Genomic DNA, 12895 nt, shown 5'->3' with positions numbered 1-12895 from the left:
TAGGGGTCACATATGGTGGTCCTCGGGGACCATACAGAATGAGGAGATCAAACTCTGGCCCCAACAGGTACACATCAGCTACAACAGGTATACATATAGGTTTACAGATAGGCAATCAGTTGATATATAATTAGATAAATGGATGGATGGTGAGTGCATGGATACGTGGGTGATGAGCAGATGGACGGATGAGTGGATGGATGATGGATAGACTGGGAGGTGACAGACGGATGGATGACAGGCATAAAGATAAATGTATCTCCTCTCTCTTCTTTTCTTCCTTTCATCTCTCCACTGGAATGAAACCAGAAGCAAAACCTTTTCAAAAGGAAAAATCGGCCTGAGGTTGGAGCAACAGCACAGCGTGTAGAGCATTTGCTTGCGTGCAGCCGACCCAGCTGGCCCATGCCTTGCATGGAGTCAGTATACCGTATGGTCCCCTGAGCACCACCAGGAGTAATTCCCGAGGTGCAGAGCCAGGAGTAAGCCCTGAGCATCACCAGGTGTGGCCCAAAAACCAAAAAGTAAAAGAAAAAAAGAGAGAAAGGAAAATTCAGCATTTACAAACCTCACAGACCATCCATCGGCCCCTGGTGGAACAGCAGAGGACAGCACTGTCCCTGAGGTCAAGGCCATCTGCTCCGCTGCTTCCTCCAGCTGACACCCGGGACAGTGCACGCATCGGCATCAGCCTCAGTTTACAGAAAGACGGGGGTGAGGGAGCTGAGCAAAACACGAGGCTTTCCACTTGTGCCCCAAATGAGGCCCTGTGGCCAGTAACCAGGCGTTTCCTTTACTCTGCTACCCCTTTATTGTTGAAGACACACGTCCGCCGTGTGACGGTGGGTGAGCCCCGCACAGGCCAGGACACAGGGAGGGCAGAGAGGACAGTAGCCGGGTCCTCTGCAGCCAGGGTTGGGGCCACCCACACTGGACTTGGGCAGGGCGTCATCCCATGGGTGGGGGTGTAGTCTCCGGGTGGAGGACCAACCATGCACCGGGTGGAGCTCCCCACACTCAGGATAGCAGGGTAGGGTGCGGGGGAACGGGGAAAAGGGTTGGTGGGACAGAGGGAAACTTCTAGAAAGAAATTAGTCAGCCCTTGGGGCCGAGTGTGTCAGCCTCTGAAACCTGTCTGTGAGGACCTTGAAGAATATCAGATTCTCTTCCTTTCTACACCATCTGTGCAGGTAAATGGCCACTAAAACACTGTCTTGGACCTCTCCCAGCACCCAGCACCCAATACCCTCGGGGGCCTGGTGTGAGCCTCGGAATAGAGCGCGTGAACCCCTTCCCCCATTTGCTTGTGCCCCCAGTTCAGGAAGCCAGTGCCCCTGGGAAGACAGGAGAGCACCAGCACCTGAGACGGGGCCACATCTCTATCAGCTGCATGAGCACACTCGATGCTTGGGCACAGGGAGGTGGCGCTGGGGCCTCAGTCAAAACCCCCGCTCCAGGCTTGGGGGCACGCACAATGGAGGGGCCTCAGTCAGAACGCCCAGCTCCAGCACTATCTCACTCCCCAGGCTAGAACAGTGAGCGAGAGGCCCGTCCCCTGCCTGCGTCCCGCCCTGCAAGCACAGGCCAGAATGAAACCTGCCCATCTGTCATCTAGAGGTTCTGTCCCAACAGACTCTGCAGGTCCAGTGACCAGGGGAAGAGCCACACAGGGGTGGGCCCGGGCTTCCTCCCAGTCCAAGCCTACTTCCTCCCTGCTCTCTCATCCCGTCTCCCCCTGCACCGGGAAGGGCACAGGCGGCCTGCAGGCAATGCCATGGCACGGCGGAGTTGGCACACAGTACGCAGCTCTCAAGGTGGGTGACACGCTGAGGTTGCCTTCCTGGGCCTCTGTGTCCTTGGCTGTGCAAGGGGTGAGTGGGTGACAGTGTCCCCACTGCCTCTGGGGGCTCTGGGTGAGAAACAGCCCGTAAAGCCTACTGTAAAATTCCCTCTGTGCAGAGCGCTATTAAAGTCACAAATATAGATCGTGATCACAGTCAGAGATGAACCTTCGGCCCATTTGGACCCTCCCAAGATCCACTCCTTGGCCCAAAGGGCCCCGAGACTCACAGCTGCTCCAGACTCAGAACAAGTCGGAACGGCTTCCCAGCGAGCATCGGCCCGGCAGGCCACCTCCAGACTGAGTAATCGCGCTTTCTTCCAGGCCCTTTCTGTGCCAAGTTCATCTGAAACCCCACAAGGCGTGGCACCCAGTTCCATCGGGTACCCCGCTGCCTTACCCCAGAGCATCCGGCCAAGTCTGGAGAAGCCTCTGCGACTTGTCCCCCTCCTGCACGAACGCCCTGTCAATGCATGGCAGAGCCCGGGACTTCTCAAGGTTGGTTGAAAAAGAAGAAGCAAGTGTGGCCGTCTTAGGCAAGCAAGTGGCTTCCCGCCTGAGACAGCTCCAGAGATCCAAGGGGGAAATCCCCCACCCCCACCCCTGTGAGCCACTGGAAGACAATTGTCCTGCAGGTGGGCTACGGGATGTCTTTTCCTTTCCCTGTTGATGGACACAGGGGCGGAGAGACAGAGTAGCAACCAAGGAGTTGCCCTTGCATGCAGCTCACCCCGGTGGCACCCCAGCACTTGGCACTGCCCATGTCCCCTTTCCCAGACTGCATAATTGGAGTCGCCCCATGAAGCAGAGTTTTAACAAAGCAATGACATGGGGGATGGAACCCAGGGCCTCACACATCCTTAGCTACTGAGATAACTTTTTGAAAAAGGAATTAAAAAAAAGGTAGAAAATATTTGAACCTACATCATAAGTAGGTCTGGGTAGAAGATATTTGCTTCACTTAAAAACTCTTTTTGGTTTTTTTTTTAATTATTTCAAATGACTGAATGGTTATGGTACAAAAACATTTATTTAAATTAAATATTTTAGACAAATTAATGTCTACAACTGTTCCAAAGTATGTGAAGCTCTTTCTGGAAATGGAGCCATCTAGCTTCCTGCCTCTGATACCGGCTTACGGGATTTGTAATACAGACTGAGTGTGCTAGTTGTGTACCCATGGTTCTACTATTTACCAAATGTCACACAGTAATAGCATAAAGATTAATCATATCTCATACACAATTTTACAATAAGACTCCTTGAAAGCAAACAAAAAAGGATCTTTCAGCAATACAAAATATAAGGCGAAAATAATAAAATATAAAAAAAAACACATACATATTTCGTATACAGGCATAATATGTAGAGACCAGGACAAACACAAGTGTCTCTTAGCTCACGTTCAGGTATTTTCCTTCAGACGAGGCTGGGGAGAAGGCTGGCACATCTGGGGGCCCCGGGCAGAGCTCGGAAGCATTCTGGGAATCTGTGCATTTCCAGGTTGGGGAGAAGCTGGCAGAGATCTGCCGGAGAAGGAGCAGGCACCTGAGGGCCTCAGGCCTGTCTCGGAACCAGTGGCCAATGCCGGGCGGAAGGAAAGAGAGAAAGGAATCCCAGGAAAGGGAGAGGGGGAGAGGCTGCCGAGAGGAAGGAGTGAGCGCAGATCCGCCCCGGAGTCCCACGGCAGGGCTGGGGGACAGTGACGGGCTCTGCTGGAATTCGCACCGCCTGGCTCTTCGGGTTATTGGTGAGAACAGGAAGTTGCCAAGAAGATGCCGTCACTGAGAAGCTTATCTGAGTCCAGCTGCATGGACACTCACGTCCGGGTGAGTGTGAAGGGGTGTGCGTAGGCATGCGCGCGCGCGTGTGCGTGTGTCTATGTGTGTGTATGGCATATGCTGACGGATGTGTGTATGTGTGTGTGTGTGTGTGTGTGTGTGTGTGTGTGTGAGCTCATCTAGAATTTCAGCTGCGTGCACACAGCGTGGGCAGGATGGCACTCAGCATCAGGGACGCAGCCATTCACATGGTTCAGGGCCCAAATGAAGAAGACCCGTAGGGAGGTGACCGAGCTTCCCCTAGGCAGTGTCCCAGGAGGAGGCTGGTGCCGCACCCTGATGGGAATCTCACCAGGGTGGTTGGTCTAGGGTGAGCCTGGAGAGCACTGAGAATGGGAGCACAGAGCCCACCTGCCTGCACATGTCAGAATGTCAGTTGGAACCAGGTCAGGGGTCCCCGGAAGCAGGTCCAGGAGGGGTGTCCTCCCAGATGCCCACGCCGGCGGGCTGCTCACACTTGCTCCCTCGATGAGGGCACAGAAGGGAGGTCGGAGAATAACCGGCACCACGGCTGGCTGCGGCTGCGTCTGATTCCTGGGGTGCAGCCAGCGGAAATTCATCTGAAGGAAGACACTTGAGGCCTCAGGTCCCAGGGAGCGGGCGGGCGGGAGGGAGCAGTTCAGATCTGCCCACCGGGGTCCCCCCTGCTGCTCGGCGAGCCGGAAGGCAAGGGCGGGGCGGCCTCCGGCTCTAGGACACACTATAGCTGTTGTAGTACGTGGCTGTGGCATCGGCCAGCACCGAGATGAGGCTGGTCTCTGTAGGGCCCCCTGGCACAGGCCCACTGAGGGCCACGGTCCCCGAGACAGAATCCGGGTGGCCGGGAGTGTTCAAATACTGGTCGAACTCATTGCGGTCCATGTCCCCCAGGAGCTCGGCCTGGCTCAGCTGGTCCAGGGCGTCGAAGCCGGGGTGCTCAGGCGGGGGCGACAGCTGGCCCAGGGGGGCGTGCAGGTTGGACTGTAGAGGGTGGTAGGTGGCGGGGGAGTAATAGGCGGGAGACGGGGGGCAGCCAGGCACAGTGGACATCAGAGAGACGCTGGGGGTCTGCCCGAGCCCCAGGGGGCCCAGGGTGTGACCACAGTGGTGGGGGCTGGGGGCAAACTCTGGCGAGTAATGGGGTGTGGGCAGGTGGGGGAGGCGGCGAGGGGCTGCGTGCTCCTCCTGGCAGGGGGCAGAGAAGAAGGCCGGCTCTGGCTCCAGCATGTCCAGCGGAGACATCTCGGGGGGCGTGGGCAGCCCGTAGGGGTAGGCGTCCACGCTGCCTGGGGTGCCCCCGCTGCCGGCACCTGCGGCAGCCTCGTGGTAGCAGCCGCGGAGGCTGGGCAGTGCTGCCCTCGGGGAGTACTCACCCCTGTCCTCCTCGTCCCCCAGTGGCCCCCGGCCACCGCCCCGCTTGTCCGGCAGGGCGTTCTGGTCCCGGGACAGGGAGCTCAGGAGGAAGCCGGGCTCGGCGCGCTTGCCCAGGCGCTTGGCCTGCTTCTTGCGGCGGGGCCGGTACTTGTAGTTGGGGTGGTCCTGCATGTGCTGCAGCCGCAGACGCTCCGCCTCCTCCACATACGGCCGCTTCTGGGAAAGTGTCAGCGCCTTCCACGACTTTCCTGTCCACACAAGTCACAAAGACCACGCTCAGCCGCTGTGCCGCACGGCACTGCACACGCACCCTCTGCCGTGACACCCACCCACTGCCCCTGCCGACACAGCACAGACCCCAGGCTCAGCGCTCAGTGCTCGGTCTCAGCAGCAAGCGCTGAGCACGGGCTAAGGAGGGTCCACTCGTGCCTGGCCTTGCAGAACAGAATCCGGAAATACCACAAAACTGTTTGGGTTCCCTTGTGTGGGGCCATCTAGAAGCATCTGTGGGGTTAGTTTTGGTCTAGGGGCTGTACTTGGCGGTGCTCAGGGCTTACTCCTGCCCTGGACTCAGGGAATACTCTTGGGGGTGGTGGAGGGAGGCTCATGTCGTACCAGGGGTCAAAGCGGGGGTGGCCATCTGCAAGGCAAGTGCCTTCCCCATTGTCCACTTCATTTGTGGCTTTAACAAGGACGTTTTGCCTCTGCTGTTGAGGGCTGTCGCTTAGGAAGAGACGCTAGTAGCTACGTATGTTCTGAATCCCACCACTCCCACCCTGGGTAAGTGACTCTGCTCCAGGCAATTTCATAGGTGACAGACAGGGTCCCATACGGGACAGGCCCAGAATGCTGGGATCAGCCTGCTGAAGGCACACATGCACACATACACATACAAACACACGGCATGTATACACACATGCACACACATACACTCACACTCACATATACTCAGACACAGACACTTACACTCACAGACACATCTACATACATACATGCACATATACATAGAGACATTCACATGCACACAGATATATAGGCACACATGTATGTACACACATGCACAGACTTGTACAGTCACACACATACACAGGCACATGTGTAATATGCCGACATACAGGCGCACATGCATGCACACTCATGCACAGAAATGTACACAGTCACACACATACAAAGGCACACATGTAAAACACTGACATGCAAGCACACTCATGAACAGACATGTACACAGTCACACACACATACAGAGGCACATGTGTAAGACACCGACGTGCATGCACATTCATGCACAGACACGCACACTCAGTCACACCTGCAGGCCCCTCTCAGTTGGTGCCTCTTCCCGCAGAGGCCCTTTCGGACCCCTGCGTCTCCTCGCCGCAGCAGAGAGGCACCATAGCTCTGTCTGCGCCCCCACACTGCTGCCCCATGAGCAGTGCATGCTGCCCGTCCCTTGGCACCAGCCTGCCGGCCTGATGCTGCTGCAATTCTGCCCCAGCCTGGCTCACCCTGAGGGCACCGTCCACCAGCCCTGGGCTCAGAGCTGCCAGCTCCTCACAGCTGCCCCTGGGTGGGCCTGGGATTCTGTGAGTGTGTAACGTGCGCACAGTGAAGGCATGCCAGAGTTTCGGGGGAGGGACACTGAGGGAGCGCCCTGTCAGGGAAGGTGCCACAGGTTCACCCATGCGGGGCAGGGGTCCTGCATTCGGGACGTCCCTTCTCCAGGCCTCCCGCTCCCACCCTTCACAGGATTCTGCCCTGGAGTCCGGGAACTCGCGGCTGTGTGTGGAAAGGGTAACCTAGAAAGTCAGGGGCCCGGACGGGGTTGGACAGCAGCTCCAGCCCAGGCCCCAGGTTTCTTGCAAGCAGCCCAGACTTCAAGTACCCCACGTTTGTGGACTGAATAGGACCCTCGTGGGGTCTAAGAGGACCTGGATCTTGGGTTACGCAAAAAAGCCCCCTTCCTTTCGTCAGTGCCGCTGAGAGCTCAACGTCTAGAGAAGGCGAGCACAGTGGTCAGCCCCTCCTCCTTCTCGGCCAGGAAGGAAAGGGGGTGCCCAAAGGATGAAGGCAGGCTATGCAGGCAGCAGGCTGGGATTCCATGGCCCTGTACAACAGGATCCCCCAGGATCACTGGGTACAACCCCCCACCCCCACCTCTGTGTCCAGCAAGGAGCTTGAAGCTGCTACTGAGCACAGCAGGGGAGCAGCCCAAAAAGCAAAGAAAAACAGAAAAAAGGAAGGAAGGAAACGGTGCGTGAGACCAGCCCGGCAAGACCATCCTGTTGGCCCTTTTAACAGGTGTAAAAAGTCCACATTTTCCAAAGCAACACCCGGGGTTCCCTGTCCCGTGCCAGCTCAGCTGGCTCAGCAGGAAGGGCACAGAATTCCTGCAAATGAACCTCTGAGCACAGCCAGTGGCTTTGGCCTTCTGGCAGAAGACGACTGCCCCAGGTCCCTCTGCCTGCCTGTCCCCAGGATAGTGCTGCAAGGACAAAGCCCCACCCGGCTTCTCTTCCCCTCTCCTGCCAGAAAGCCGGCCCCATAGGGTCTCCACAGAGCACTCTCATTTCTTTTAAAACAGTTTTTTTCTAGATCGAAGAAACTTGGATTGTTCTACATTGTTTCCTGACTTGTCCTGATTCCAGCCCCGTATAAAGGCTACGTTTCTGCCCCTTTTTTCTGGGGGGAGGGGAGGACTCGGGCTCAGACTTGCCAGGGGCCCAGAAATGGCTAACCCCAAGGAGGGAAAGAGGGCGGGAGTTTCTTGGGAGCCGGCACCCGCCAGCTGCTTTGAAAAGGGGGCGTCTGCCCCAGAATGCAACAGGGAGAAAGGCAGCCCGAAGCCTGGTCAATAAGTTCCACCTGGAAGGGTCTGAAGCTTCAAGCAATGGAAAGAGAAAAGGCTCTGGGCAGGGCCGCCTGGGGATCCACAGGAGAAAACTGACCAGAAGGCCTGCAAAGAGCCAAGCGGTTGGGAAAGTGCTGGGCTCTGGCTGGGGGCTTCGGAGAGAGCCGCTCCTAGACCCCAAACTGGGAACCCTCACTCCCTGCCCCCTGATGGCTGCCCCTCTGGTCCTGCCCGGCCCCGGCCCCACCCACTGCCCCAAGCCCCCGCCTAAGGGTCCGCACCTCGCCAAGTCCCACCAGTTGGCGACCTTTCCTTTCTCCCCCTTTTCCCTTTTCCTGCGAGCTTAGTAATCAAGTCAAAGCAGAAGGTGGGAGCCAGGCTGCACGGCCGCGGCTCCCAGGCTGAGTCAGTGCTGGCTTCCAGGAAGGATGGCTTTGCCCCGCTGGTTTCCTAGCGAACGCGGTTCCACCCGGCCGCGCCGTTTCCGTCCCCGCCTGATTCTGCGCGCTGGACCCGTGGCGCGGACCCTAGGGCCTGGACGCAGCCGGCCCCTCCGCGCCGGGACCCCGAATTCGGCTCCTTCTGAAGAGGCGTCCCGCCACCTCCCCGGCCGCCCGGGTGCGCTCTGGGCCTCTCCAAGGTGCTCGAAAGCCGGGCGCAGGGCGCGCATCCAGGCCGGCGCAGGTGACCAGCCCGGCCCGCGCCCTCGCGCGCACCCCGTCGGGGAGGTGCCCACGTCCCACACGCTCTGCCCAGGGAGCGAGTGTTTCCCGCGCCACCCTCACTTCCCGGGGCCCAGGCATCCCCGCGCCCCCCGCGTTTTCCAGTGGTGCCCGCGGCCTCCGCGCGCTTTCCCGAGCCGGGAGCCCCCGCGCCCGCGACCCTGGCCCCAACTCACCCAGCATCTTGCTGAGCTCGGCGTTGTGCAGGTCCGGGTTCTGCACCGCGAGACGTTTCCTCTCGTCCTTGGCCCAAACCATGAAGGCGTTCATGGGCCTCCGGATGCGACTCTCGGAGCCCTTGTCCCCGGGCGGGCGTGGGGCGGCGGGGGGCGACAGACCGTCCGACAGGTCGGCGTCCAGGGCCGGGCACTCGAGGCCCTCGGCCCACGGGTAAGCTGCTAGCAGCGAGGCCATGGTGCCAGGGGTCTCCTCGCCGGGCCAGGCGCACGAGACCCTGCGTGGGGCGCGACGGGCGTCCGACTTGGCCCGCCGCCCCGCGCCGGCCCCTTATTTATCAGCTTGGGGCGGGCACGTCCTCCAATGAGTCTCCACGACGGCGCGGCCCCTCCCTCGGCCCTGCCGTGTCCCCGCGCCGACCCGCCGGGAGGGGAACGGGGAGGGAGGGCCGCGTCCCTCCGCGCCGCCCCGGCCCGCCCCTCGGCCGCCCGCCCGGGGATCCGCGCGCAGGTGCGCCCGTGCCCGAACCGCGCTCCGCGCCCCCGGCCCCCGCCACCCCGCCGGGCCCGGCTCCAGCTCCGCCCGCGCGCGGGGCCCTTGGAGAGCCGCAGCCCAGCAGGTCTGGCTGGGAACGCCCGGGAGCGTACCTGGACCGCGCACCCAAGCGCTCCGTCCGGCCACCTGGGCACCGCGGGACCCGCCGCCCTCCTCCCCACTCCCTGCTGTGGTTCCTTCTCTCCCACCACCCGCAGCTAGACATGGGGGGGAGGGGTCGTCAGAGTGCCCCTCCCAGATACCCTAGGGGAGGCTGGACACTGGGGCGGGGGGCCTTCCCTCGGGGACACATACCTTCCCCCTGGACGGCAGCCCATCCCCTGCCTGGAACAAGGGGGCCCTAACTTAGAGCAGGCGTGTAGAACTGAATGGAATCAGGAGCTGGCTGGGGAAGTTTGGGCACAGAAAAAGGCCCACGAACAACAAAGCCCCAGGGAGGGGCCGTGGGTGGACAGGACAGGTCCCAAGGCATGAACACCCTCCCAGGGAGGGACTGTGGGTGGACAGGTCAGGGTCCAAGGCATGAGCCTGCCCCCCCTCAGAAGGGACAGTGGATGGAGGCCGCCTCACTGCCCCCCTGCCCCGGGAGTCCCTGGGTCTCCTCCGTCCTGGTCCCCAGTGTGGAAGGAAGGCAGGAGGGAGGGGGCATGGGAGTGGCCCGAGGGAATGTTCAGGGTCCTACTGCCTCTGCACTCAGGTCACTAGGTCAGTGTCCCCGTTCCAGACAGGTACACTCCGGGGCCAGCTGGGGCGGATGGAGCCCGGGATGGAGAACAGGATGTGGCTTGTCATCCCGAAGTGCCTCTCTCGGGCTCCTGTCCCAGCCCCGGGAATGTTCACCCCTGAAAGGTGCTTCCGCTCCCTGGCGGGCGGGCGGGGCGGGCGGGGCACAGGGAGCGCCGTGTGTGTGTGTGTGTGTGTGTGTGTGTGTGTGTGTGTGTGTGTGTGTGTGTGTGTGTGTGTGTGTGTGTGTGTAGAGAATGTGCTGTGATCTGCGGCCACCTCCTGCACAGACGCTCCTCCCGGAAAAGCCCCAAGCCCCGGGTGCCAGTAGGGGGACGCCAGGCCGCAGGACAGGGAAGAAGGATCCAGGCAGATACACTTGGCACCCATGTTTCCTGACCCGCAGCTGCACCCCGGGTCAGAGGTTGCTGGGGTACGGGTCGCCAGTGCACCTCTGGGCACCCGCCCTCTGTGCCCAGACTCCGGCTCTGGCTCCTTCTCTGATTTGTGCCAATTCCCTTTATTAGCCACCGGTGAGATGCTCCGGTTCCACGTGGACCCCAGGGAGCAGCTCAGCCCGGGGCTCGGAGCAGCCTGGTACCCCGCACCTCGCTGGCATTCCCCGGGCCCTGCACTCACTCTCCGCCAGTCTGGACACGGACAGCGGTGCAGAATAGCTGTAGGCAGCGGCCAGACTCTGCAGGAATGGGCTCCTGCGGGCTCCGCGCTGGCGAATCCCTCACCTGGATGCTTTCTCTCTGCATTTCCTTCTCTCCTTTTTTTTTTTTCTTGGCTCCCTCCCTCCCTCTGGCACCCACCCTGGCCTCTTCTCCCTCCCCCTTTCTTTCTCCCCCTTCCCCTCCTCCCCTCTCACCCTGCAGGTCACTCTCCACCCCAGGGGCCAGTACCCGGGATGTGTGGGCACTGATGGAAGTGACCCCTCACCCTGTCTGCAGGGTTGCTGGGATTGCTGCTGCTCCCCTGCAGTTCTCCCCCAGCCTCTCCCCCACCTCTTCCACCCCGCCAAGGGCAGTGCCTATGTAAGCTGCCCACTGCACCACCAGCCACAGGGCCCTGACATCTCCCAGGCCCCCTACACCTCAGACCTCCCCCCAGTTCCTCTTTTTAGCCCATGGAAACCTCAGACATCACTTAGGAGCAATCTGTGCCAAGGGTCCCAAGTTTAGGAAACTCTGGTGCAGTAAAACTGCCAAGCCCAGAGGCCAGCACACTGCAGAGTGGGTGCAGCTCTGCCTTCGTGGGGCCATCCCCCCCACCGCCACCCCCTTACCCGCGGAGCCCAGGCTGGCAAGACAAGGACATGGGTGGCACTGCTTTCTGCAAGCTAGACCTCTGGCACCACCCACGGTATAGACCCTGACACAGACCCTTTTTTCAGAATCGAGCACTGATCCTGCCCATGGGTGCAGGGCGGTGGGGGACAGAGCTTGACTTCGGGCAGCCTGTGCCCAGGCTGTGCCCAGGCCTGGGTCCTGGGGTGTTTGCTCCAGCGGCCTTTTCTGATGTGCCTTCATCTGAGGGGGACCCCTGGCACCGGCTGGCTTCTGGAAAGGGCCCCTGGATCTGCCAAGGCAAAAAAGTTCCAAGGAGCCCCCAACCCCATACAAGAAAGGTCACTGGCCGGCAGGTCCCGCACTCTAGGAGACAGAAGGACATCCGTGGTCAGGAAGGGAGTGGGGGGGGGCAGGGAGCAGAGCTTCTGGGCGGAGCCTGTGCCTGTCAGGGCCACTAGGCTGTTGCTGTGATGGGTTTCAAGTTTTCTAATAAATTACTCGGTGATGTTTGTTTGTGCTGAGCGCCTGCAAAGTGACCCAGAATCAGGGCCACCAGCTCGGCCGGCCGCCTCGGTGCCAGCTGTGCGGTGCCCTCAAGGCAGGGAGAGGCTCACTATTTCGAAATGGAGCATTCGAGAAAAACTGAATTCGAGGAAGGCCCACACACAGGCCCTCGCCCCACTACCGCCCCCCCACCCGAACGTTCTGCAGGTCAGGGCCCCAGGTGGGTTCTGCAGAGTGTCAGCTGAGGGGAAACAGGCCGGTTGGCTGGTGGAGGAATGTCAGCCCCAGACTGTCCCCAGCTCTCAGGGGCCCAGCCTGGGCACTGTGGAGAGAGGCTCAGGGTGGGAGCCAACTCTGTCCCCTCCACTCCCCCACCCCGCCCCGCCCTGGGCTGGGATTAGTCGTTTTGCATGAAAAAGGCTCCAGAAGCTGAGCTATGAAGTCTGTCCTTCAGGGAGCTAGGGGTCCTGAGACTGGGGGTAGCCCGTGCCAATGAGTGGGCAGGGCCGCTCAGTGAAAGGGGGCTGAGGGGGGGCGCAGGGTGGCAGGACCCTCCTGACCAGGGCGACCAGGGCACACGAGCTGCCTGTAGGGTAGCCAGGTCCGGCCAGCTCCTGGGTTTCTCCTTTGCCATTTTGGGTTTTCTGGGCATGGAGCACACCCAGCAGTGCTCGCCCTTTGGTGCTCCTGTGCTGGACTCCATCCTGTGCAGGATGGAACTGGGGTCTCTGCAGGCCTGTGCTCCAGCCCTGAGACAGACACACACACACACACGCATGCACACACACATGCATGCACACACACACATACACTTGCACAGCCTGCAATCCACCAGAGACAGACATATGCACATATGTGTGTACACACATGCACATACACCCTGCACAGGCATGCATGCATAAACACCCTGTACATGCACACACAGACACCCTGAACACACATGCCACATAAACACCCTGAACACACGTGCACACATGAGCATGCACACACAATGTACACACCCTATACATGCATGAGCACACGTGTACATGCATTTG

General features: G+C 60.2%; 1 protein-coding gene across 1 annotated transcript; it reads right to left on the bottom strand.

Annotated features, from left to right (window-relative positions):
* Positions 1 to 2927: 2927 nt before the first annotated feature.
* On the bottom strand, positions 2928 to 9076 carry SOX7 (SRY-box transcription factor 7). The gene is made up of 2 exons (XM_004614700.2): positions 8781 to 9076; positions 2928 to 5282 (listed from the first exon to the last, which is right to left on the bottom strand). The coding sequence occupies exons 1-2, from the start codon at positions 9016 to 9018 to the stop codon at positions 4372 to 4374; spliced, it is 1149 nt and encodes a 382-aa protein (XP_004614757.2). The 5' UTR covers positions 9019 to 9076; the 3' UTR covers positions 2928 to 4371.
* Positions 9077 to 12895: the final 3819 nt, after the last annotated feature.

The sequence above is a fragment of the Sorex araneus genome, chromosome 1 (assembly GCF_027595985.1).
Source record: "Sorex araneus isolate mSorAra2 chromosome 1, mSorAra2.pri, whole genome shotgun sequence".
Classification (NCBI taxonomy): domain Eukaryota; kingdom Metazoa; phylum Chordata; class Mammalia; order Eulipotyphla; family Soricidae; genus Sorex; species Sorex araneus.
The sequence above is the reverse complement of the archived record's forward strand: the minus strand, read 5'-3'. Positions and strand labels throughout refer to the sequence as shown.

Coding starts and splice junctions, on each gene's coding strand:
- SOX7 (XM_004614700.2), bottom strand. CDS start 9,018: ATGGCCTCGCTGCTAGCAGCTTACCCGTGGGCCGAGGGCCTCGAGTGC. Junction 5,283..8,780: donor CGAGCTCAGCAAGATGCTGG/GTGAGTTGGGGC, acceptor TTGTGTGGACAG/GAAAGTCGTGGAAGGCGCTG.